The sequence below is a fragment of the Caretta caretta genome, chromosome 3 (assembly GCF_965140235.1).
Source record: "Caretta caretta isolate rCarCar2 chromosome 3, rCarCar1.hap1, whole genome shotgun sequence".
NCBI lineage: Eukaryota > Metazoa > Chordata > Testudines > Cheloniidae > Caretta > Caretta caretta.
The window spans coordinates 58,038,417-58,062,980 of NC_134208.1; the positions used below are offsets into that span (position 1 = coordinate 58,038,417).

A 24,564-nucleotide genomic window follows, 5' to 3' on the forward strand; every position below is an offset into this window, starting at 1 on the left:
CTCCATTTGGGCGCTATAGAACCAGTGCCTCCTCAACACAAGGAAAGAGTTGGTTTTTTTCAAGCTATTTCCTCATCTCTCAGAGGAAAGGAGCCTGGAGGCCCAACTAGTATCTCAGACAGCTGAATGTCTTAATCTGCCGCCTGAGGTTCAGAATGATTGCCCAGGCCTCCATAATCCCTTCACTGAACAAGGCAATTGGTTTACAGCTGTTGATTTAAAAGGATGCTGAAGGCAATGGTTGGATGGTTTCTGAAGTGAATCCTGAAACCCATCCCAATATGGGATCTCAACTTAGTCCTATTGCCATTAACAAAGGCACACTTAGAACTCTTAGCCTCGTGTTCCTTCACTCATCTATCTATGAAGGTAAACCTTCTGATTGCTATCACCTCAGCCAGAAGAGTAGGTATATTTGCGGGCTTGTATCCCAGCTCCATTCTATACAGGCTTTCATAAGGACAACGTTTTTCTGAGGTTATACCCCAAATTCATTACTGAAGTAATCTCGGAATTTTATAACCAGGACATTCACTTATCTATATTCGATCCGAAGCCACATGCCACCAGAGAGGACAAGAAACTGCATTCTCTGCATATCTGTCGAGCCTTGGCATTCTACCTGCATGGGACAGAGCCCTTCAGAAAATCTCCTCAACTGTTTGTCTCCTTTGCAGAACATGTCAGAGGGGAACAGAGGATTTTGGGTTGTATCCTGCTTTGTTATGGGTAAACAGCAACAAGGACTGTGGAGCACCATTTAAAGTGTGGGTTTGGTGGGGGAGGATGTGCTCCATACAGTACACTGCACCCTCCCACCAGTCTGGCCCTCCTCTTCCCTTCTCAGGTGTCCAAGAAGACAAGGAGGGGAAGGGGGGAAAGGTCATAGTCCAAAGTGAGATAGGATGCTGATGCCAGGGCTAAAGGAGTGAGAAGGCCCTGTGGGGATGTTCCTGGTGAGCCACAGGGACCTGGAGCAATTGAAGAAGGGAGACTGGGACTGGGGCAGCCAGGAGTTGGGGGCATTTGGGCTGATCTGTATGGTAGATGGAGTGGAAGATTGGGGGCAGCAGAAGGGCCCTGCAGGGAGTAAGGGGTTGTGGAGAGCAGAGGGAGTTTGCAGGGAGGGATGTGGTTTGGGGATGGTTTGAAGAATTGTGACAGGGTGATATTTTTGTGGAGATAGGGGTTGGTGTGGTGGGGAGAAGGGATAAGTGGGGGCTGTGGCAGGAAGAAGTTTTGTGGGGTATGTGGACTGTGGGTTTATTTGGAGTGGGAGGGGTTTGGGGGCATTTAGTTGGGGTTATAATAGAAGGGGGCTGGATGGGTTTAAGCAGGGCAGGGGCTGGGTGGAAAGTTATTTGGCAGTTGGGGGGTGTAGCGGGGGGCTGTAGGAGGAGGGTTATTTGGGGTTCTATATCAGGGATTTGGGTGGAGATCTGTGGGATGGGGTTATTTGGGAGTCTGTGGCAGTGGGGTGGGTGGAGGGTTATGGTGGAGGAGCGGGAACGTAGGGAGCTGTGTGGCAGGGCCAGTGGCTGCAGCTGGCTGTAGTTGTATCTGGCTCTGTCCTCCACAGCCCCTTCCTCTCTCCTCCCTTCCGTTCTTGCTGGAGGCAGCACCAGGGAGGGATGGACTTGCTGCCACCGCACCGAGGAAGGTCTCTGGACACTGAACACACTCAGGATGGACTCTGCAAGCACAAGCCTCGGAAAGATCCAGTGGCCGGGGCGGGGAGGGAAAAATTCCAAAGTGCTGGAGCATCTCTCTGTCCTGGACCACTCAGGAAGCACTATCCCTCCTGAAACAGTGGATATCTGTATCCAGTTAGTTTTAAGAGTTTTGCAGCAATTATAATAATTATTCATTCCTTTAACAAAACTCAGGAAAACCTCAGCAAAACCCTGTCTTGTCCTTGATGATTCTACACATACCAAGAATAAAAGCTTTATGCACCATTTTTAATATATTTCCAGCACAAAGCATGAGGGAAGTAGAGACCCCCTTAGCATAAGACATAGCCTTTAATAACACATGAATTTTGACTAAATAGTTTTGGCACACACACCTTTATGAGACATTATGCCCTGGTACAAGCTTCCACTGCAGACATCCTTTGGCAGAGCAATCCTCTAAGTACCCCAGTATTCCTTGCACCCTCCTCCTCCTCAATGAATACTGCTTGTGATTCACCTCAAGTGCAATATACATAGGGACCATCACTTGAAGAAGAAAGAAAGGTGTCAAGGTTCCTCCCCCACTCTGAACTCTAGGGTACAGATGTGGGGACCTGCATGAAAAACCTCCTAAGCTTATCTTTACCAGCTTAGGTCAAAACTTCCCCAAGGTACAAAATATTCCACCCGTTGTCCTTGGACTGGCCGCTACCACCACCAAACTAATACTGGTTACTGGGGAAGAGCTGTTTGGACGCGTCCTTCCCCCCAAAATACTTCCCAAAACCTTGCACCCCACTTCCTGGACAAGGTTTGGTAAAAAGCCTCACCAATTTGCCTAGGTGACTACAGACCCAGACCCTTGGATCTTAAGAACAATGAATAATCCTCCCAACACTTGCACCCCCCCTTTCCTGGGAAATGTTGGATAAAAAACCTCACCAATTTGCATAGGTGACCACAGACCCAAACCCTTGGATCTGAGAACAATGAAAAAGCATTCAGTTTCTTACAAGAAGACTGTTAATAAAAATAGAAGTAAATAGAAATGAAGAAATCCCCCCTGTAAAATCAGGATGGTAGATATCTTACAGGGTAATTAGATTCAAAAACATAGAGAACCCCTCCAGGCAAAACCTTAAGTTACAAAAAAGATACACAGACAGAAATAGTTATTCTATTCAGCACAATTCTTTTCTCAGCCATTTAAAGAAATCATAATCTAACACATACCTAGCTAGATTACTTACTAAAAGTTCTAAGACTCCATTCCTGGTCTATCCCCGACAGAAACCAGCATATAGACAGACACAGACCCTTTGTTTCTCTCCCTCCTCCCAGCTTTTGAAAGTATCTTGTCTCCTCATTGGTCATTTTGGTCAGGTGCCAGCGAGGTTACCTTTAGCTTCTTAACCCTTTACAGGTGAGAGGAGCTTTCCCCTGGCCAGGAGGGATTTCAAAGGGGTTTACCCTTCCCTTTATATTTATGACAAAAGGTTACTTACCTGTACAATAACTGGAGGTCTTTGAGATGTGTGGTCACTATGTGTACTCCACTACCCGCCTTCCTTTTCCTCTGCCGTGGAGCCTTATCCTAGGACTATTCACAACAAAAAGGTAACTGGAATGGCAGTCGGTCCGCTCTGCTCCTTATGCCCTCAGCTCAGAGCACGAGGAGGGGTGCAAACCAATGGATAGTGCTAGCAAAAAATCTTCCACTCTTAAGTGTACCCCAAGTGGAATACAGGCAGGGTTCACACATTCGCAGAGCTCCTGTTACTGTACAGTTTAGCAACCTTACTTTGGGTATGTCTACACTACGGAATAAGGTCGAATTTATAGAAGTCGGTTTTTTAGAAATCGGTTTTATAAATTCGAGTGTGTGTGTCCCCACAGAAAATGCTCTAAGTGCATTAAGTGCATTAACTCGGCGGAGCGCTTCCACAGTACCGAGGCAAGCGTCGACTTCCGGAGCGTTGCACTGTGGGTAGCTATCCCACAGTTCCCGCAGTCTCCGCTGCCCATTGGAATTCTGGGTTGAGATCCCAATGCCTGATGGGGCTAAAACATTGTCGCGGGTGGTTCTGGGTACATATCGTCAGCCTCCCGTTCCCTCCCTCCCCCCGTGAAAGCAAGGGCAGACAATCATTTCGCGCCTTTTTTCCTGAGTTACCTGTGCAGACGCCATACCATGGCAAGCATGGAGCCCGCTCAGGTAACCGTCACCCTATGTCTCCTGGGTGCTGGCAGACGCGGTACGGCATTGCTACACAGTAGCAGCAACCCCTTGCCTTGTGGCAGCAGACGGTACAGTACGACTGGTAGCCGTCATCGTCATGTCTGAGGTGCTCCTGGTCGCCTCTGTGAGGTCGATCAGGAGCGCCTGGGCAGACATGGGCACAGGGACTAAATTTGGAGTGACTTGACCAGGTCATTCTCTTTAGTCCTGCAGTCAGTCCTATTGAACCGTCTTATGGTGAGCGGGCAGGCGATACGGACTGCTAGCAGTCGTGCTGTACCATCTTCTGCCGAGCAGTCATGAGATGTGGATGGCATGCAGTCCGTCTGCTGCCAGCCAAAGATGTAAAAGATAGATGGAGTGGGTCAAAACAAGAAATAGACCAGATTTGTTTTGTACTCATTTGCTTCCCCCCCCTCCCCTGTCTAGGGGACTCATTCTTCTAGATCACACTGCAGTCAAGGTGCAGCGAGGTAAATCTAGCCATGTATCAATCAGAGGCCAGGCTAACCTTCTTGCTCCAATAAGGACAATAACTTAGGTGCACCATTTCTTATTGGAACCCTCTGTGAAGTCCTGCCTGAAATACTCCTTGATGTAAAGCCACCCCCTTTGTTGATTTTAGCTCCCTGAAGCCAACCCTGTAAGCGCCCCTCCCAGCGTCAGAGCAATGGCAAACAATCGGGCATCTGAGAGTGCTGTCCAGAGCAGTCACAATGGAGCGCTCTGATGGGGCTAAAACATTGTCGCGGGTGGTTCTGGGTACGTGTCGTCAGGCCCCCGTTCCCTCCCTCCCTCCGTGAAAGCAAGGGCAGACAATCATTTCGCGCCTTTTTTCCTGAGTTACCTGTGCAGACGCCATACCACAGCAAGCATGGAGCCCGCTCAGGTAACCGTCACCCTATGTCTCCTGGGTGCTGGCAGACGCGGTACGGCTTTGCTGCACAGTAGCAGCAACCCCTTGCCTTCTGGCAGCAGACGGTGCAATACGATTGGTAGTCGTCCTCATCGTGTCCGAGGTGCTCCTGGCCGCGTCGGCTGGGAGCGCCTGGGCAGACATGGGCGCAGGGACTAAATTTGGAGTGACTTGACCAGGTCATTCTCTTTAGTCCTGCAGTCAGTCCTATTGAACCGTCTTATGGTGAGCAGGCAGGCGATACGGACTGCTAGCAGTCGTACTGTACCATCTTCTGCCAGGCAGGCAAGAGATGAGGATTGCTAGCAGTCGTATTGCACCATCTTCTGCCAGGCAGGCAAGAGATGGGGATGGCTAGCAGGCGTACTGTACCATCTTCTGCCGAGCAGCCATGAGATGTGGATGGCATGCAGTCCTTCTGCACCGTCTGCTGCCAGCCAAAGATGTAAAAGATAGATGGAGTGGGTCAAAACAAGAAATAGACCAGATTTGTTTTGTACTCATTTGCCTCCTCCCCTGTCTAGGGGACTCATTCCTCTAGGTCACACTGCAGTCACTCACAGAGAAGGTGCAGCGAGGTAAATCTAGCCATGTATCAATCAGAGGCCAGGCTAACCTCCTTGTTCCAATAACAACGATAACTTAGGTGCACCATTTCTTATTGGAACCCTCCGTGCAGTCCTGCCTGAAATACTCCTTGATGTACAGGCACCCCCTTTGTTGATTTTAGCTTCCTGAAGCCAACCCTGTAAGCCGTGTCGTCAGTCGCCCCTCCCTCCGTCAGAGCAACGGCAGACAATCGTTCCGCGCCTTTTTTCTGTGCGGACGCCATACCACGGCAAGCATGGAGCCCGCTCAGCTCACTTTGGCAATTAGGAGCACATTAACCACCACACGCATTATTCAGCAGTATATGCAGCACCAGAACATGGCAACGCGATACCGGGCGAGGAGGCGACGTCAGCGCGGTCCCGTGAGTGATCAGGACATGGACACAGATTTCTCTGAAAGCATGGGCCCTGACAATGCATGCATCATGGTGCTAATGGGGCAGGTTCATGCTGTGGAACGCCGATTCTGGGCTCGGGAAACAAGCACAGACTGGTGGGACCGCATAGTGTTGCAGGTCTGGGACGATTCCCAGTGGCTACGAAACTTTCGCATGCGTAAGGGCACTTTCATGGAACTTTGTGACTTGCTTTCCCCTGTCCTGAAGCGCATGAATACCAAGATGAGAGCAGCCCTCACAGTTGAGAAGCGAGTGGCGATAGCCCTGTGGAAGCTTGCAACGCCAGACAGCTACCGGTCAGTTGGGAATCAATTTGGAGTGGGCAAATCTACTGTGGGGGCTGCTGTGATGCAAGTAGCCCACGCAATCAAAGATCTGCTGATATCAAGGGTAGTGACCCTGGGAAATGTGCAGGTCATAGTGGATGGCTTTGCTGCAATGGGATTCCCTAACTGTGGTGGGGCTATAGATGGAACCCATATCCCTATCTTGGCACCAGAGCACCAAGCCGCCGAGTACATAAACCGCAAGGGGTACTTTTCGATAGTGCTGCAAGCTCTGGTGGATCACAAGGGACGTTTCACCAACATCAACGTGGGATGGCCGGGAAAGGTGCATGATGCTCGCATCTTCAGGAACTCTGGTCTGTTTCAAAAGCTGCAGGAAGGGACTTTATTCCCAGACCAGAAAATAACTGTTGGGGATGTTGAAATGCCTATATGTATCCTTGGGGACCCAGCCTACCCCTTAATGCCATGGCTCATGAAGCCGTACACAGGCAGCCTGGACAGTGGTCAGGAGCTGTTCAACTACAGGCTGAGCAAGTGCAGAATGGTGGTAGAATGTGCATTTGGACGTTTAAAGGCGCGCTGGCGCAGTTTATTGACTCGCTTAGACCTCAGCGAAACCAATATTCCCACTGTTATTACTGCTTGCTGTGTGCTCCACAATATCTGTGAGAGTAAGGGGGAGACGTTTATGGCGGGGTGGGAGGTTGAGGCAAATCGCCTGGCTGCTGGTTACGCGCAGCCAGACACCAGGGCGGTTAGAAGAGCACAGGAGGGCGCGGTACGCATCAGAGAAGCTTTGAAAAACAGTTTTATGACTGGCCAGGCTACGGTGTGAAAGTTCTGTTTGTTTCTCCTTGATGAACCCCCCCACCCCTTGGTTCACTCTACTTCCCTGTAAGCTAACCACCCTCCCCTCCTCCCTTTAATCATTGCTTGCAGAGCCAATAAAGTCATTGCTGCTTCACAGTCATGCATTCGTTATTCATTCATCACACAAATAGGGGGATGACTACCAAGGTATCCCAGGAGGGGTGGTGGAGGAGGGAAGGAAAATGCCACACAGCACTTTAAGCACAGCACTTTAAAAGTTTACAACTTTAAAATTTATTGAATGACAGCCTTCTTTTTTTTGGGCAATCCTCTGTGGGGGAGTGGCTGGTTGGCCGGAGGCCTCCCCACCGCGTTCTTGGGCGTCTGGGTGTGGAGGCTATGGAACTTGGGGAGGAGGGCGGTTGGTTACAGAGGGGCTGCAGTGGCAGTCTGTGCTCCAGCTGCCTTTGCTGCAGCTCAACCATACACTGGAGCATACTGGTTTGGTCCTGCAGCAGCCTCAGCATTGAATCCTGCCTCCTCTCATCACGCTGCCGCCACCTTTGAGCTTCAGCCCTGTCTTCAGCCCGCCACTTACTCTCTTCAGCCCGCCACTTACTCTCTTCAGCCCTCCACCTCTCCTCCCGGTCATTTTGTGCTTTCCTGCACTCTGACATTATTTGCCTCCACGCATTCGTCTGTGCTCTGTCAGTGTGGGAGGACAGCATGAGCTCGGAGAACATTTCATCGCGAGTGCATTTTTTTTTCTTTCTAAGCTTCACTAGCCTCTGGGAAGGAGAAGATCCTGTGATCATTGAAACACATGCAGCTGGTGGAGAAAAAAAAAGGGACAGCGGTATTTAAAAAGACACATTTTATAAAACAGTGGCTACACTCTTTCAGGGTAAACCTTGCTGTTAACATTACATACATAGCACATGTGCTTTCGTTACAAGGTCGCATTTTGCCTCCTCCCACCGCGTGATTTTGGTTGAATGCCAGCAAACATACACTGCAATGCTTTGTTCTACAGTGATTCCCCAGTACGTGTTGCTGGCCTGGAGTGGTAAAGTGTCCTACCATGAAGGACGAAATAAGGCTGCCCTCCCCAGAAACCTTTTGCAAAGGCAGAACCGCAAATGCCAGGGCAAAGTAATCCTTTCACATGCTTGCTTTTAAACCATGTATAGCATTTTAAAAGGTACACTCACCAGAGGTCCCTTCTCCGCCTGCTGAGTCCAGGAGGCAGCCTTGGGTGGGTTCGGGGGGTACTGGCTCCAGGTCTAGGGTGAGAAACAGTTCCTGGCTGTCGGGAAAACCGGTTTCTCCGCTTGCTTGCTGTGAGCTATCTACAACCTCCTCATCATCATCTTCTTCGTCCCCAAAACCTACTTCTGTATTGCCTCCATCTCCATTGAAGGAGTCAAACAACACGGCTGGGGTAGTGGTGGCTGAACCCCCTAAAATGGCATGCAGCTCATCATAGAAGCGGCATGTTTGGGGCTCTGACCCAGAGCGGCTGTTCGCCTCTCTGGTTTTCTGGTAGGCTTGCCTCAGCTCCTTCAGTTTCACGCGGCACTGCTTCGGGTCCCTGTTATGGCCTCTGTCCTTCATGCCCTGGGAGATTTTCAGAAAGGTTTTGGCATTTCGAAAACTGGAACGGAGTTCTGATAGCACGGATTCCTCTCCCCAAACAGCGATCAGATCCCGTACCTCCCGTTCAGTCCATGCTGGAGCTCTTTTGCGATTCTGGGACTCCATCATGGTCACCTCTGCTGATGAGCTCTGCATGGTCACCTGCAGCTTGCCACGCTGGCCAAACAGGAAATGAGATTCAAAAGTTCGCGGTTCTTTTCCTGTCTGCCTGGCCAGTGCATCTGAGTTGAGAGCGCTGTCCAGAGCGGTCAGAATGGAGCACTCTGGGATAGCTCCCGGAGGCCAATACCATCGAATTGTGTCCACAGTACCCCAAATTCGAGCCGGCAACGTCGATTTAAGCGCTAATCCACTTGTCAGGGGTGGAGTAAGGAAATCGATTTTAAGAGCCCTTTAAGTCGAAATAAAGGGCTTCATTGTGTGGACGGGTGCAGGTTTAAATCGATTTAACGCTGCTAAATTCGACCTAAAGTCCTAGTGTAGACCAGGGCTTTAAGATGACGAGGGCTGTTCTCACCCCTCCTGACTATTGTTACAGAAAGTCTGCAAACTCAAGCTGACATTGCTGAATCGGTTAACCTTGACAATGGGAACAGAATTTTGTTTCACAACCGTAACAGTTAGAGAGGACTTTTTTTTTTTAATGAAAGTTGAGATCCTGGAGAATAAGACAATAGCTTCCAAAAGGTGCCACACTGCTGGATACCAGCCCAGTTTGTGTCATAAATACTTAGATTGACAGCTGATATAGATCATATGAACATAAGAACAGCCATATTGAGTCAGACCAATGCTCCATCTAGTCCAGTATCCTGCCTTCTGACAGTGGCCAGTGCCAGATACTTCAGAGGGAATGAACAGAACAGGGCAATTTATCGAGTGATCCATCCCCTGTTGTCCTGTCCCAGCTTCTGTCAGTTAGAGGTGTTTTTAAGTTATGGTAGTGGAAAGTAGTGTCTCAGGAATGTACCAAAGATAGTTCATTCAGTGCAATAGCTGGTTTTGGTTTATTTGCTAGACTTTATATTATCATTATATGTGGAGCTAGGCACTGGATCAGATCAGGATCTGGTCAAAATAACAACGATCTGGTCAACCAGTGGCAATAGGATTAAAACTAGCTCTCAACAGCACTATGATTATGGACCAGTTTGCTAGTGTGGTAAGCAACTGCAACATATCTAGTTGCTTTCCAGATATAGTCTAACTGTTTTGAAGGTGGTTGGATATAGACATAGATCAGTATGGGGCAGATGCCTGGCATGGAAAATTTCAGCCCAAATGGTTGAAGTTCCACAAAATTATAAGCAGGGCTACAATTTAATCACACCAATTTTTAATAAATTTTATGGCAGAGGTACAGGAAAAGAACAATATGTCACAGAAAGAGGGGCAAGGGATTCATAGGGAATGGAGAGTGAGTCCACCCTGCATTCATCCTGCAGCAGCAGCTCCTGTCCCACAGGACTGGGCTCCAGGTGTTGTGACCTAGCCCATGCGGTTGCAATGCCAGTCAGGTTTGGCATGTCCACCCCTCTGTAAATGGAGACAGAGGGGGGCAGAGGGCCAAATTTGGTTGTCATTGCAATCAAGTGCACAAGGTCACAATGCCACACAGGTTTGCTGCATCCACTCCTTTGTCTCTATCTATGTTGGTGCAGATGCACGAAACATGAGTGGCGTTGCGATCCTGAGGGCTAGGTCACAATGGTACTTGGTTTGGGTGCATTTCACAGACTTTATTCAAATTCATGGTTTCCGTGACCACCATGATGTCCAGGACAAAATTGTAGCCTCAGTTAAAAGAAACTGAAAGCAGGGTCTTATAATTAGATATGTTGGGCAACCATAATTTCCGGCCAGGGCCTAGCCCCACAGATAGTGATAATATAAAGTCTAGCAAACAAAACCAAAAACTGCAATTGTGTTAAATGACCTAGCTTTGGTACATTTCTGTGGCACTGCTTCCCACAAACATAACTTAAAAAAGAAAACGTCCCAAAATATTTGTACATTGGACAGACAGGTGCAAGACGAATTGACTGCAAGTAACAAAGATTAGCAATTCCAGACAGTGATTGGAAACATATTTCCCTTGGAAATATTTGTGATTTTTTCATTAAAACTGATGCAGTATGATAAAACTAATTTACGTTTTTTAATGACTGGAATTTAAAATGAATCATAGCGGGATAGGATCAGCCTCTGGATTTTTTTTTTAATCGCAATAGCTTGTCTCAGCAAACTCTTCTACTGTCACATGGCATTGGTAATGGACTAATACATATTTATTTGCATTAGCGGTCTACTTTCTTGAATTTCTCTTTGGCATAAATATGCCGTGATGCTTCCCAAGGGTACCTAGTATTGTGAGTCTCCTCACTACCACTGCCCTTAGTGTGAGGAAGTCTTGTCTGTGCCTTCTAGGGGTCAGCTCCCCAACTCCACCAGCCACAGGCAACACAACCACTTCCCTCTAGGTCTAGATAGGCACCCCTGTTTCTTTATAGGTTAGCGATAGGTACACTCCAACCCTCGAGCCCTCCAGGCATCTCCCTGGAGAGTCCAGCTCCTGTTCCACTGGACACTTGCAGTATTCACAGATTCTCTGCTTCCAAAGAAACAGTTCACCCCAGTTTACCAGGACCGGCTCTGCATAGCACACAGCACTTAGATATGTTTATAGTGAAATCAAGGATAAGTTTATTTAATAAAGCATAGAGAGTCAAGTAACAGTAAATAGAAGTATTGGGGGGGAAAAGGTTACATATAAAACAAAATCATGACGTGCACCCTAGAGCCTAACCCTAGTAAAGTCTAATGTTTGGCTCACCCAAAATCACGGAAATGCATTTCAGCTGGACTTGGCTGTGACCCTCCTTTCCTGAGACAAGTACACTGTCAGCTTGACTCCCTCATGAAGAATACATTGTGTTCCTTTGTCCCCCAAGATATATAAGTCCTATCCTTTGTCTTCATTCATAGACAGGATACCCCTGCTGTTTTATTTCTTCCTGTACATTTTCTTTCTTGTAGATTTCACAATCTCTCACTGACACTTTGCTCATTATGCAAATAGGCCTCAATTGTGAGGCAGACAATACACGTATGACCAGACAAAGAGATAAGCGTCTGTTATCTCCTGCTTGAAAGGAATCAGTCTGAGGCACGTCACCTCCTGATGATCTGAATTAACTCCAGGACCTTAAGAACATAATTATCAGTATATAAATACATAACTCCTTAAATATTATCCACACATACATTTTGCAATGATTATGACAACCAGTGGACTACTGGCTCTCAGTAGAATAGGTCAGTAGAGACCTTATATGCCACCCATTGTGAACTATTATGAATATATCTGATCCATGTGATCCCTGTAAGCCATATGCACCCCCTGTGTCCTCTGCCAGTTGGCACCAAGAGGTCCCTGGATCACAAATGTGTATTTAAAATGTATCTTTTTAAAGAATGATTATTGAGCCAATAGCTGGCTTAGACCAATGGAAACAACCACAGAAACTTTCACCCTGAGACATTTGGTAGGCAAACTTGAGAGTCACAAACAGAGGCAGCTAGCAGGAGAGTTTTGGAGGGCGTAGTTATAGACTTTGCTGTAACAAGACTTGGTGAGTGGTGCATTTGGTTCATCTATATACTGTTTATGTGACTATTTATTTGTTCTGTGTATGGGCTGTGTAGATGGGCCTTTGGCCCCTGATAAGCAGCTAAGACAAGTCTGTTTGTTGGTACCTTGGTAAGGGCCAGATGGGTCTGACTCTTTGTAGCCTATAAGTGGTTAATCACTCTCTTGTAGAGCTGAACTGAGCTAAGCTAAGCAGGGAAACGTGATATAAAAGTAATTTGCTAGGCAAACTCGAGAGCTGAGAACCAAGGAAGCTAACAGGAGCGTTTCTGAAGGTATTTGGAAAGGGAGTGTAAGAGGCTTGCAGGTTCAGCCTCATGTGCGATTCCATGATGCCCAGTGATGGAACAGTGGAGGTGACCTGCAACAGCTATGCCATGTTTTCTTTCCTGCCTGAAGACAGAAGGGATTTCCTGTGCATGAAGTGCAAGCTGGGGGCTGTACTGAAGGAAAAGATTCTTGGATTGGAAGGGCAAGTAGAAACATTACAGCGAATAAGAAAAGCTGTACAACCAGGTTCGGGAAATGTCAGTACCCCAGGTTCAAGGAAGAATGAAGCTGGCCAGCAAGGAGTTGGAGAGAGAGGACATCGGAGAAGAGGCCTGGCAGTTCAAAATCACCATAGGCAAGAGGTCTTGGCAACATTCTACGAGGCTGGAGATAGACAAGGATGGGCATGCTGTGGTCACCAGAGAGAAGAGGACCAGGAGGATTGCAGCTTGGCCCAAACTGAAAGAAAACCAAGTTTGCCCACAAAGAGATCAGAGAAATTCTGAATTTCTTGGCTAAGCCCAACTCTGTAAGATGAATCTGAACTAGAACAAATCCTCTCAAAATACAAGAAGATTCGGATCTGGACCCAATTTTTTCAAATCTGGCCCATCTCTAATATCTATAGAGGAAAAACAGTAAATGAAAAATATTACTGGAAAATTAAGTATCAAATGATTACATGTAAATATAAAGAGTGTTTCAGAGTAACAGCCGTGTTAGTCTGTATTCGCAAAAAGAAAAGGAGTACTTGTGGCACCTTAGAGACTAACCAATTTATTTGAGCATAAGCTTTCGTGAGCTACAGCTCACTTCATCGGATGCATACTGTGGAAACTGCAGAAGACATTATATACACAGAGACCATGAAACAATACCTCCTTCCACCCCACTCTCCTGCTGGTAATAGCTTATCTAAAGTGATCACTCTCCTTACAATGTGTATGATAATCAAGTTGGGCCATTTCCAGCACAAATCCAGGTTTTCTCACCCTCCACCCCCCCCCCCCCCCAACTCACTCTCCTGCTGGTAATAGCCCATCCAAAGTGACCACTCTCTTTACAATGTGTATGATAATCAAGGTGGGCCATTTCCAGCACAAACCAGGTTTTCTCATCCCCCCCCACTTCCAAAAACCACACACACAAATTACCAGCAGGAGAGTGAGTTTGGGGGGAGGGGGCGGAGGGTGAGAAAACCTGGATTTGTGCTGGAAATGGCCCAACTTGATTAGCGTTCTTTAGTTTGCTTTTTTTGTTTGTTAATTGTAATACTTTAATTTTTAAATAACTGGAATCCGGTAGAAAATTGTTAACATCAACAGGTGACAGGATGTTAGATGCAGAATATTTCATGATCATTTGACACTTCACTCCATTTAAAAATGTCTCCATTGTACTAATCCCCTTGAAATGCAGCACTTAATACATAAATGAACTACAACTGGGTGAAATTTTTCATCCAAAACTTCTTTCAGCAAAAATGCTGATTCCACAACACTGAAACCTTTTACAAATTCATGTTGATGTTGCTGAATTGTTTGTTTAAAAAAAATCCAAAAAATTGAAACATTTAGTTTCATCATTTACTAAACAAAATGTTTCAATTTCAGTATGAAACAACTTTTCATTTAAAAAATTTCCTTTTCATTTTAATTTTAATAGTTTCAAAAAGGTCAAAATGAAACATGAAATGAACTTTTTTTAAAAAAAACTTTTTAATTCACTGAAATTTTTCATTTTGGGCTGATCTGAAACAATTTTTTTACTTTTTGAAATTGCCAACAAATCAAAAATCCATTATTCACCCAGTTCAAATGTGAACTACATTCGGTGCCCTGGGGATTATGACCTTTGCCACACTTCAGTTCTAGCTGAGTAGGGGTGGGGTAGAGAAATAGCCACTTTTCCATGGAATTGGGGTGAAAAGGCTATTGGTCTTAACACAGCTACATCCCAGTGAAGAGATGGTCTTGCTACAACTATCCCCCACTGTACATGGCTGTCCACAAGCCCACAGACATTGCTGCCTATACCCTTTTAATTGCACCTGTGGAGCAAGGTCCTGCTGTCACAGTCAGTCATTGGGAATGTTGGTCAGGCTCTTTATTGCTGTAGTAAAACGCAAAGATGGCAAGTTGTTTGGGTGAACAAAGCTACTTCCCTGTGAGATGGTTTCAGTGTACCTATTTTGGGGTTCTGGTTTTGCACTACAGTTTGCAGTTACATTCCCTGAGGCTGTGTATTGTGCATGAGAAGCATTTCCATGTTAATTATTATGAGCAACTATAAATTAATGTTGGATTTACACGTACTCATGTTTTGTATTTCTGTAGCCTAATATTCCCTGGAGTGCGGCTGGGTGCTGACAGTCAATTTAGTGATTTCCTTGATGGACTTGGACCTGCACAATTAGTAGGTCGACAGACACTAGCAACCCCTGCTATGGGTAAGAATAATTTGTTCTCATGTATAAGACAAATGCTATCCCATTGACCAAAGTGGAGTTCAGGTGGCCAGAATTTAGCTCATGGGCTACCAAAGAGTTCTGCCAAATGGCCTTCCTCATCTTTAACACAAAGGTGCTGTGTCAGAGGCAATGCTAGCCCATTGGCGGGCCTAAGCAGGAATATTTTGGAGGCCTGCCAACAGTGTGAGTGGGGGGCAAAGGGGGCAATTGCCCAGGGGCCTGGGTGATTTAAAAGGGCTCCTAGGTGCGCACGGGGTGGTACCGGCAGCAGCAAAGGCAGCCGGGCAGGCATGTGGAAGCCCTGGCTGTGCCAGAAGACCACGCCCAGCAGCACAGCTGGCAGCAGCTCACCCAAATCTCCGGCGGACCATTCTAGGGTCCCACTAACTCTTTTGCCCTGGGCAGAGCCATCCCTAGGGTACAGCGAATCAGGGTGACCACTCCGGGCCCCGCGCTTTGGGGGGCCCTGCGGGCTGGCACGATTGGCCAGCACAGTCAGTCCCAGAAGTGACCAGTCGGTCCTGGAAGTGACGGATTCGTCACTTCTGCCCCAGGCCCTGCACCCCCTGGGAACAGCCTTGGCTCTGGGGCCCGGAATTGCTGTCAGCGGGCCTAGACCTCCCACATAACACATAATAAACAGCAAATAGGGGCCCCCTTGAGCTGCTTGGGGCCCTAAGCAATTGTTTAGTCTGCTTATGCCTAGCACCAGCTCTGCTGTCCAGAAACATAACTGATGCTCTGTTTCATCCAAAATCAGACAAAGATAGATTATTTCATGCTGGGACCTGTAATGTCCACAGAGCTCACTTCCGTATCAAAGATGGTGGCTGCAATCTGTTCCTTTCTATGCAGAATAATTATGGTCCTTGGCTCCTGGCAAATTGCTAGTTAGCTTTTGCACATGGTTGCCACTGATTATGGAGCCAATAATGGAATCTGACCCAGATTTAGCTAATTGAAAGATAATCCAAAAATTTGAAACTCTACTGCATATTTGCAACAAGGCTGACAACCAGTTTACAAATGATGTCATTAGATTGTTGCTGTTGGAACAGATTAAAATTTAAAGTCTAATTTCCAGCAGCCTCTCAAAGGCTAGCTATGGTTTTCTCAGTAATCCGAAGCATCTGAGAATCCCCTGGAGTACCAAGCGCTACAGGCTCGCCCCTGACACATCCACTCCACACTCCCTGCATGGACACTTATGGGGAGCCTGCACAGGGCCGTTTATGATGGCTTTATGCTCTGCCTGCAGGGGAGAAATTCTTCCCCAGGCCCTTGCAGGCTGTTTACGGTACACGTACACCACCACAGCAGTGTGTAAAGACAGGAGCAGGGGCAAAATCCCTTCAGTCTGCATTTGAGTGATTCGGTGACATATTTTGTGGGGCTGTGCGTTGAGGATGAAGAAGAAATAACCCTTGACATCTCTACTAGCCTAATCACGCTATGCATGTTAAAAATCACAGATAGCAAGTGCTTTGGCTGAGCAGTCTTAAGCACTGCAGGAACTCAGGTTCAGGAGGCTACTCAACTACTACTGAGGAGAAGTAGGGAACCAGGAGGAAAAATGGGAGGGGATCGTCTCTTTTTTGCAGCTCATGAGCTGTACAAAAGAAGGAGAAGTCTTGAGCTGCTGTATAAATCCAAAATTAATTATTTTTTGCAATAGGAGTTATCAGGCTATAAGCTTATTGAGCATGAAGCCTGTACAATGTTATAAGGCCTGTTAAAATATATCAGATTTCCTTCTTACAGGAAATAAGAAGCATCTGGGTTCTTCTGTTGTCCATTTTAAAATCAGGGTGATTCCAGTAGTGAATCCAGGTGCTAGTTTACATTCACCTCACTTTTTGCTTAAAAGTTGTTTTCCTCCCTAGACCTCTTCCAACAGGGCTCCTGAGTGATAACAATTTATTTCCATCTATTGGAGCCTTTATTTCTATAGGCTGAGGGAAGGCGTTGGGCTACAAAATTCACTCAATCTTTCTGCCTAACACTTTCTCTTCAAGGGCTTATATCTAGTGGATAGTTGTCTCTGCAGGTTTGAAAATGTCTGTGTTGTGGCACCCCCTGCCGACTGCCAGTAGCATAAACTGGATTTGAATATACAGGCTTACAGCATTGAAAGGTAGCCCAAGAGCACGGTTTATGGAATTTTCCTCTAAACTATTTGTAGCCCAGTATAGAGCTGTGTTTGTTGAAGCAAATTTTTGATCGATAACAAACCATCCCTGCTTGGCTTGTCATATCACAAATACTAGAGTAGTCCGAAGCACTGTGCTATAATATTCTGATAGTGGAACAAGTGTGCTAAGGTCTCCTTTTCAGTTACATTTGAACAACAATGCTTTTATCATTAAGAATACAGCAAATTTTGTAGCTCAGGTTTATTCACTATTCTTTGCTTAGAAACATGGACCTACATGTCAGACATCATAAGGTCAGGGTCCTGCACAGGTGGGAATTCCATTTGCTTCCACAGTTACCACAACTGGGCATGTCCAATGAGGTATTTGAGCACCCAGACAGCCAGTTAGGTGACTATCTACCCATTGGCATGATCAGTCTTGACTTTTTTTTATGCAGCCCTGAACTTCTCATGGTTTGAAAATCAGACCCATAATTACTAAGGCCCAAACACACAAAGGGACTTAGGTATTGCAACACTCAGTGTCACAAAGTCTAACTTGTAGGTGCCTAGCTGCCCAATAGAATCCATAAACCTTGGATTAGGTGCCTTGTCTCCCTCTGCACTGAGTGGTTACAAATAGGTGACTCAGAATGGGGTCATCAAAACCCATCATGCTAGGCAGGGAGTCACCTAAGCTAGCCAATGGCAGATGCAAAGAAGAGGGGTGTGTCCTAAGCTCCACCCCTCTCAGGGAGTTAGGCACCTTGCTCTATTTGGGATCCACACCTGGAAACCCTCTCCTGGAGTCAGGTGCCTCAGCCACTTCTTGCAAGAACAGCAGTGGTACATTGCCTAACTGCAGCAAGAGCCACCCTTCTAGTGGTGGTGAGGGCACTCACCTGGGATGTGGCAGACCCTGGATCAATTAACCCTTTGCCTGAGGAGAAGGGATTTGAACGTAGGTTTCCCACTCTCAGAGGAGCGCCCTAACAATTGCTCAAGAGTGTCATCCTCACTTTGTCTCTGGCTCAATGCATATTTACATATTTATATACTGTATAATGGCCTCAACCAGAGAGACTGAGAGAGACCAGCATCAGTGTGTCTCACTCTCCAGTGGATAGGGCACGCAACTCCTCCTCCCTCCAGACCATTTTATGTGTAGTTAGGCATGCTCTGAGAATGCCTAGCATATTAAGCCCCACAGCACCTCGTCTGAGCCCCATTTGAGGATCCCACTTTTAACTTAGGTATCAGGCACTTGGCACCTAGACTGATGTGCACATGTCTGATGGCAGAAATTTAGGCACTAAGGGACTTGTGAAAATGCAGACACTGAAGGATTTTAGGCAACTCGAGGACTAGGCAGCAGCTTAGCAGGGGGTTAGATGATTTCAGTGGCACCTAAATATTTGGACTTAGGCACGTAACGTGGAAGTTAGGCACCTAAGTTCTTTTGTGGATCTGCACTTAAGTGTCTTTTTTTCATTTACAGTCTTTCTTTCCAAGTCAGAGCAGAACTTGGACCCCAAAACAGCAAATGTTCTTTTCTGCAGCTATAGCCAGAGTTGTCATTTGTCTGAACATTCAGAACTGAGGAAGCAGCTTGGAAATCTTGTTCTCTTCATATTCTGGCAGTTTGTTCAAGGTGCTGTTCAGGAAGGGAACTGTCACCCTCTTGCCCTCATTAAAAAACTTTCGTAAAAAAAAAATTGTGAGCCTCAGAGAAGTTAGTTGTTGGCTAGACAGACTGCAGTCTACTTTTCTGGCTTTCTTCTTTCTAAAGGACAGACCTGCAAGGTTTGCAGCCACACACTTACCTAGTAAAAACAACGAGGAGTCCTTGTAGCACCTTAGAGACTAACAAATTTATCTGGGCACAAGCTTTCATGGGCTAAAACCCACTTCCTCAGATGTATGGAGTGAAAAATACAGTAAGCAGAATATATATCATAGCACATGAAAAGACGGCAGTTGCCTTACCAAGTGGGGGGTCAGTGCTAACGAGGCCAATTCAATTAAGGTGGGAGTGGGCTATTCTCAACAGTTGACAAGAAGAGGTGAACACTTACCTTGTGCTCCTTCCATCTCTTTGTGTATCCACCTGGTGTCTCTCCTCTTATACTTGGATCAAAGACTCTTTGAGGAAGAGACCATCAATGGGATACAAATCCCTGACTGGAGACTCCAGATGCTACCACAGTACAATAATAATAATGATAATCAAAATAATTGCCTGAGTGAAGACAATTGACTGTGGTGAGGTCTGCACTGAGCTGACCCAGATAATGGAATAAGCTTTTTCTTCTCCTTTCCTTTCAGGTGATATTCAGATTGGAATGGTGGATAAAAAAGGCCAGTTAGAAGTAGAAGTCATTAGAGCCCGAGGCCTCACGCAAAAACCTGGGTCCAAATCTACCCCAGGTGAGGAAAACTGCAAATGATGGAGGACAGGAGAATACAAAATATGCAGTAAAGCGTGGACCAGAGATCTCGAAAGAGACCTTCTCAGCTCTTTGTAGCAGTCACTACATTTACATGTATTCATTTTCTTTTTCAATAGAGATGTGTTTAAGGGTATGTCTACACTACCCGCTGGATCGGCAAGCAGCGATCGATCCAGCGGGGATCGATTTATCGTGTCTAATCTAGATGCGATAAATCGACTCCCGAGCGCTCTCCTGTCAACTCCTGTACTCCACCGCCACGAGAGGCGCAGGTGGAGTCGACAGGGGAGCAGCAGCAGTCGACTCACCGCGGTGAAGACACCATGGTAAGTCGATCTAAGTACGCCGACTTCAGCTACATTATTCACATAGCTGAAGTTGCATAACTTAGATTGATCCCCCACTAGTGCAGACCAGGGCTTAGAAATACCTACTGTGCCCACGTTCAATTCCTCCCTCTGCACACCATTTAATTTCAAGGAGTGCTCCCCTCACAAGAGCAAAATCAACATTTCTGAGGCTGAAAAATCCTTGCTAGAAGGAATGTCTGCAAGGGGTGTTCAGATTAGATTTTTATTGGTAAATGTTGATAAATGTCGATTTCACGGTAGACACACAAACCAACAAAAAATCCATCAGTAATAATCACAATTTACAGATAGGCAAAGTAAGAAAAATGTTGCTTGTAACTTATTAGACTTTGCTTTCAGGATATTTATTTTGTATATTATTACATGTGATACTGACAATTTGTATTGTAATGGTTTAAAGCTTTAACTTTTTGAATCTCAATGTCTATTGTAATTAGGTAATTATCGTCTGATTCCTGCCCCCATAATTTTCTGCAACTGTGAAACTTTACATTGATAACAATTGGGAAAAAATGCTTAAAACACATCATTTTTCACAACTGTGAACATTTCCATTGATATAAATTGGGAAAAGGGCTTAAAAATAAACCGATATTATCCATCAAAATTATTAAAATAATCAAAATCTAGTTACATTTCACCATGGACCTGGTGATGCATATGGAGTCCCTTACATTATTATTTATGCATTTGTTTATTTTCATCTACAAAAGAGAAAGAGTAGTTGAAAGGGAATAGCAAGCAAGCAAAGTGGTGGAAACTGAGTACTGTGATCTTCAGTGATATGGCAGTGTTTGAATAAGTCAGCAAGCGGTACCAGTGCCTGTGAGCTCAAACATGTGAGCTTACCGAGAATAAATGAAATTATTGTTATAATAAAAATCTCCTTATTTTAAGGCATTTTTGCTGGAAAACATTTTTGTTTTCCAGGACAAACACTGTTTATCATAATAATTAGAATATAGGTTTCAGATTAACATTTTGCTGAGATGTTACTTTAAAACTATTTGAGACACGAAGTAAACGAGGAACAACTGCCTTTTTATATGAATGTTTTCAGGAATGACTGTGTACCATTTTTAAACACCCAGTTCATTGAAATGGCATTGGGAATGGCATATTTTGAAATGGCTTTGAACTCCTAACACATGGAACAATCAAACTGTCTATCAGTGACAACATATTCTTATTAATAATATCCAGTTCATGGAACACATCAGTTAAAAAAATCATACTTTACCAGATAAATGTAAGACATGCGTTACTAATAATAACTTATGCAGTGTTGTTGTAGCCATGTTGGTCCCAGGATATTAAAGAGAAAAGGTGTGTGAAGTAATATCTTTTATTGGACCAAGCTTGTCTCTCTCACCAACATAAATTGGCCGAATACAAAATATTACCTCTCTCACTTTGTCTCTCTGATAATACTTTTAATTAAAAACTAGTAAATATTTAATTGACTTTTCATCATCTAATTTGTTTGCTTACTGTTGAAAATTCAACTCAGTTTGGCCAATGAAAGTGGTTACGTTCACTTTTCTTTCTAGTCAGTTTCCATTCATTGTTCTTGTCCTCCACCCCAATGGTGCAATACTGTGAAATGCTTAAGTCCAAACATAAAATTGGTGGTGTTGGATTTTTGCAGCTCCCTATGTCAAAGTGTACCTGTTGGAAAATGGAGCCTGTGTAGCCAAGAAAAAGACAAGAATTGCACGGAAAACACTTGATCCTTTGTACCAACAGACACTGGTTTTTGATGAAAGTCCACAGGGTAAAGTCCTTCAGGTCAGTAATTACTTAATCTTGGTTTAGGCCCTGATTTGGTAAAGCACTTGACTGTTCACTTAACTGTAAGATTGTGAGTAGTCCCAACCCACATAAACACTTAATTTCAGAAATATCAGTTAATATATCTGAGTGGTTTGTAACGTCATGAGACTCCCAAAATGTACCTATGTAGCTTTATTATTTATTAGAAGTTTTTCTCTATTGCTTTCTATGGCCCTAACCCTATCCTACCATCAGGCCCCTTCTCTTCTCCTTTGAAAAAATACTCACGTACTCATGCAGGTAGGGAGTTGCTGCATGAATGAACATATAAGTGTATATTCTTTGGACAGTGTTAAATCTGTATTTTATGTCCTTACAGGTGATAGTTTGGGGAGACTATGGCCGAATGGATCACAAATGCTTCATGGGTGTTGCACAGATCCTTCTGGAGGAACTTGATCTGTCCAGTGTAGTAATAGGATGGTATAAATTATTTCCACCCTCATCACTAGTGGATCCAACCTTGACTCCCCTGACCCGCAGGGCTTCCCAGTCATCTCTGGAAAGTTCAACTGGGCCTCCCTGCATTAGATCATAGTGAACTATGCTATCTAATAAAAATGTTACCACCCAGGATAACAATCAGAATCAGATTCTTATATGATCAAAAGCATTGTTGGAGAGAGACAATCACTTCTGTTTTTGCCTGTAGTAGTTATCCAAAAATATGTCTGAATTATTTGTTAAAAGATGGCTTAAATTAACAGAACAAAATAGTATATCAAATACAGTAAGTCAGTCTACTAGCGACAGTCACTGATGCTTATTACAATTTTTAAAAAGAGCGCGACCTTTAGATTAGAATAAAATAAAAAAAAAAAACTGGAAGCTCTCACTCTGTTAAGTGTTGTATTTTTTCACATTTTGACAGAGCCCACAAGCAGTGTTAACTTCCTGGTGTTTCAGCAGTTTTTCTGTACTTGTTACTTCCACTAGTTTTTTGCTGTGTGATTCTGCCAGTTTTGTAAAAGTCCTCACAATGCTAACAGAGACCCTTCCTTTCGTTTTCTAAACTAAACAAAAAAGGGCTGAAGTATATCTCTGTAAGTATCCCTTCAAGTGTTCAGCAGCCAGAATTACCATCCATGATGCCACTAAGGTTCTCATTGTTTCTTAGTTCTGGTTCTTCCAGGTCTATCAGGTGACAACCCAGAACAAATGACCAATCAAGATTATTTCATTAACAACAACAACTAAGTCACAGTGCTAGTTTTTCTTTGTAAAAAGCAAATATGTTTGCATTATATATAATGTTTTCTATGTTTTATGATGTTTTGCATGGAAGAGTTTTGAAGAAATCTATCTGCAGCTAATGCTGGGGACTGATAAAAGCAGCTTTAGTCTTCATTTTGACACTGAAAATATTACTGGCAATGCAGTTTTCTTCCTAGACTCAGAGAGGAAATATTTACGTTCATGTGTATAAATGTATATTTGACTTCCCAAAATGTTGACCAGGAATGGGGTTGAGCATATGACACTTTCAGCTGTACCCAGGCTTCTCTGATATGTGTCACTTTAGACACACGTCTGCCCTGGATAGAGCATGGTATGAGTTGTTCAGTATTTCACTGGAAATTCCAGTTGAAATATTCTGCACTTACTAATGTTTTTATCAAATTTTAGTTTACATTTCTTTGAGATTGATGCAAGCACAAAGCTTGATTTTTTAACGCAAGATACCTTACTTTTTTGGTAAAAAAAAAAATCAAATTTCAATCTGCATTTTATTCATTTGAGTTATTCTTGGCCTTGAAATTCCATGTGATTTACTGTAAATGTGCTAAAAACTGCAGACTCTGCTGGTTCAATGATATGTTTTCCCTCCTTTTACAGGCCATTCAATTTTGTGATCACACAAATAGGGCAGCATGACTTGGAACTGTTCAAAGCTGCATGCACGTTTTGTAAAAAGAAGCAAAAAGGTTATTTAATAATGTATGTTAGTTCCACATAGGCCAGCTTGTATGTTGCATGTACTTGTACAGTTTGCTCGTAATTACTATACTGAAGTAACCAAGAAATCTAAGCCATCCATTTTTCTTATAGACATTTTGCAGGTTTTAGCCAGGCAAGGTCTGTTAGTCTGGTGCTAAATGTCTATAGATGGACTTTATTTTTTACCCTATGGAAAACGTGATGTAGTATGGACCAAATTCCTTCTAATAAATATTTTGGTGTAGATTCCTCCTGTGGGGCTGTAACACATGTAGAAACTCTGTGCACACTAGGTTTGAAATCATAGACATACTGCCTGCACCAGGTGAACTATTTATTATTATTTAACATGCCGGAACTATTCTGCCCTAGGGTTCCCTAGGGCACAGATTGATTACTGCTCGACCTGCTGAGCAGGAAGAACTGAAGCACTGGTGCACTACTACGAGATTCTGCTCTGTCTTAGTGACCAAAAATCAACTAATTATAATTCGGTAGTATCTTTCTATTTTGACCACTTGTCTTAACACTCCCCTGTGCTTTTAAATGAACTCCCAACTCATGTTATGTAAACATGTTTAATAAAATTTCCTTTTCATGTCCAGAATAGTCGTTGTGTTCGGTATGTTCTAAGGTTCAGATGCGACTCCTCTCGCTACCGAATTGAATGAGATGTGTCATAGAAGTGAGCAAACAAGTAGTCCTTTTAACGGATGTAGAAGCACGTGCTCACGGTAGCGTCAAGTCTAGACCTGGGGTAAGTGGGTGCAAGTCATGTGATTTCAATGATGTTGCATTCCCTTCCACAAAGGAGGGGGCCAAATTGTGCTCTCATTTATATTCATGCAATCAT

General features: G+C 44.6%; 1 protein-coding gene across 50 annotated transcripts in view; it reads left to right on the top strand.

Annotated features, from left to right (window-relative positions):
• Positions 1 to 24,318, top strand: part of RIMS1 (regulating synaptic membrane exocytosis 1) — a 504,482-nt gene extending 480,164 nt beyond the window's left edge. For all 50 annotated transcript variants that reach the window (XM_075126529.1, XM_075126526.1, XM_075126527.1 and 47 more), the window contains 4 exons: positions 14,852 to 14,964; positions 19,445 to 19,546; positions 21,589 to 21,728; positions 22,093 to 24,318. In XM_075126529.1, coding sequence (XP_074982630.1) covers positions 14,852 to 14,964; positions 19,445 to 19,546; positions 21,589 to 21,728; positions 22,093 to 22,311 — 574 coding nt within the window. In that variant the 3' untranslated portion in view covers positions 22,312 to 24,318. The remainder of the gene's footprint in view (positions 1 to 14,851; positions 14,965 to 19,444; positions 19,547 to 21,588; positions 21,729 to 22,092) is intronic.
• The last annotated feature ends 246 nt before the right edge of the window (positions 24,319 to 24,564 follow it).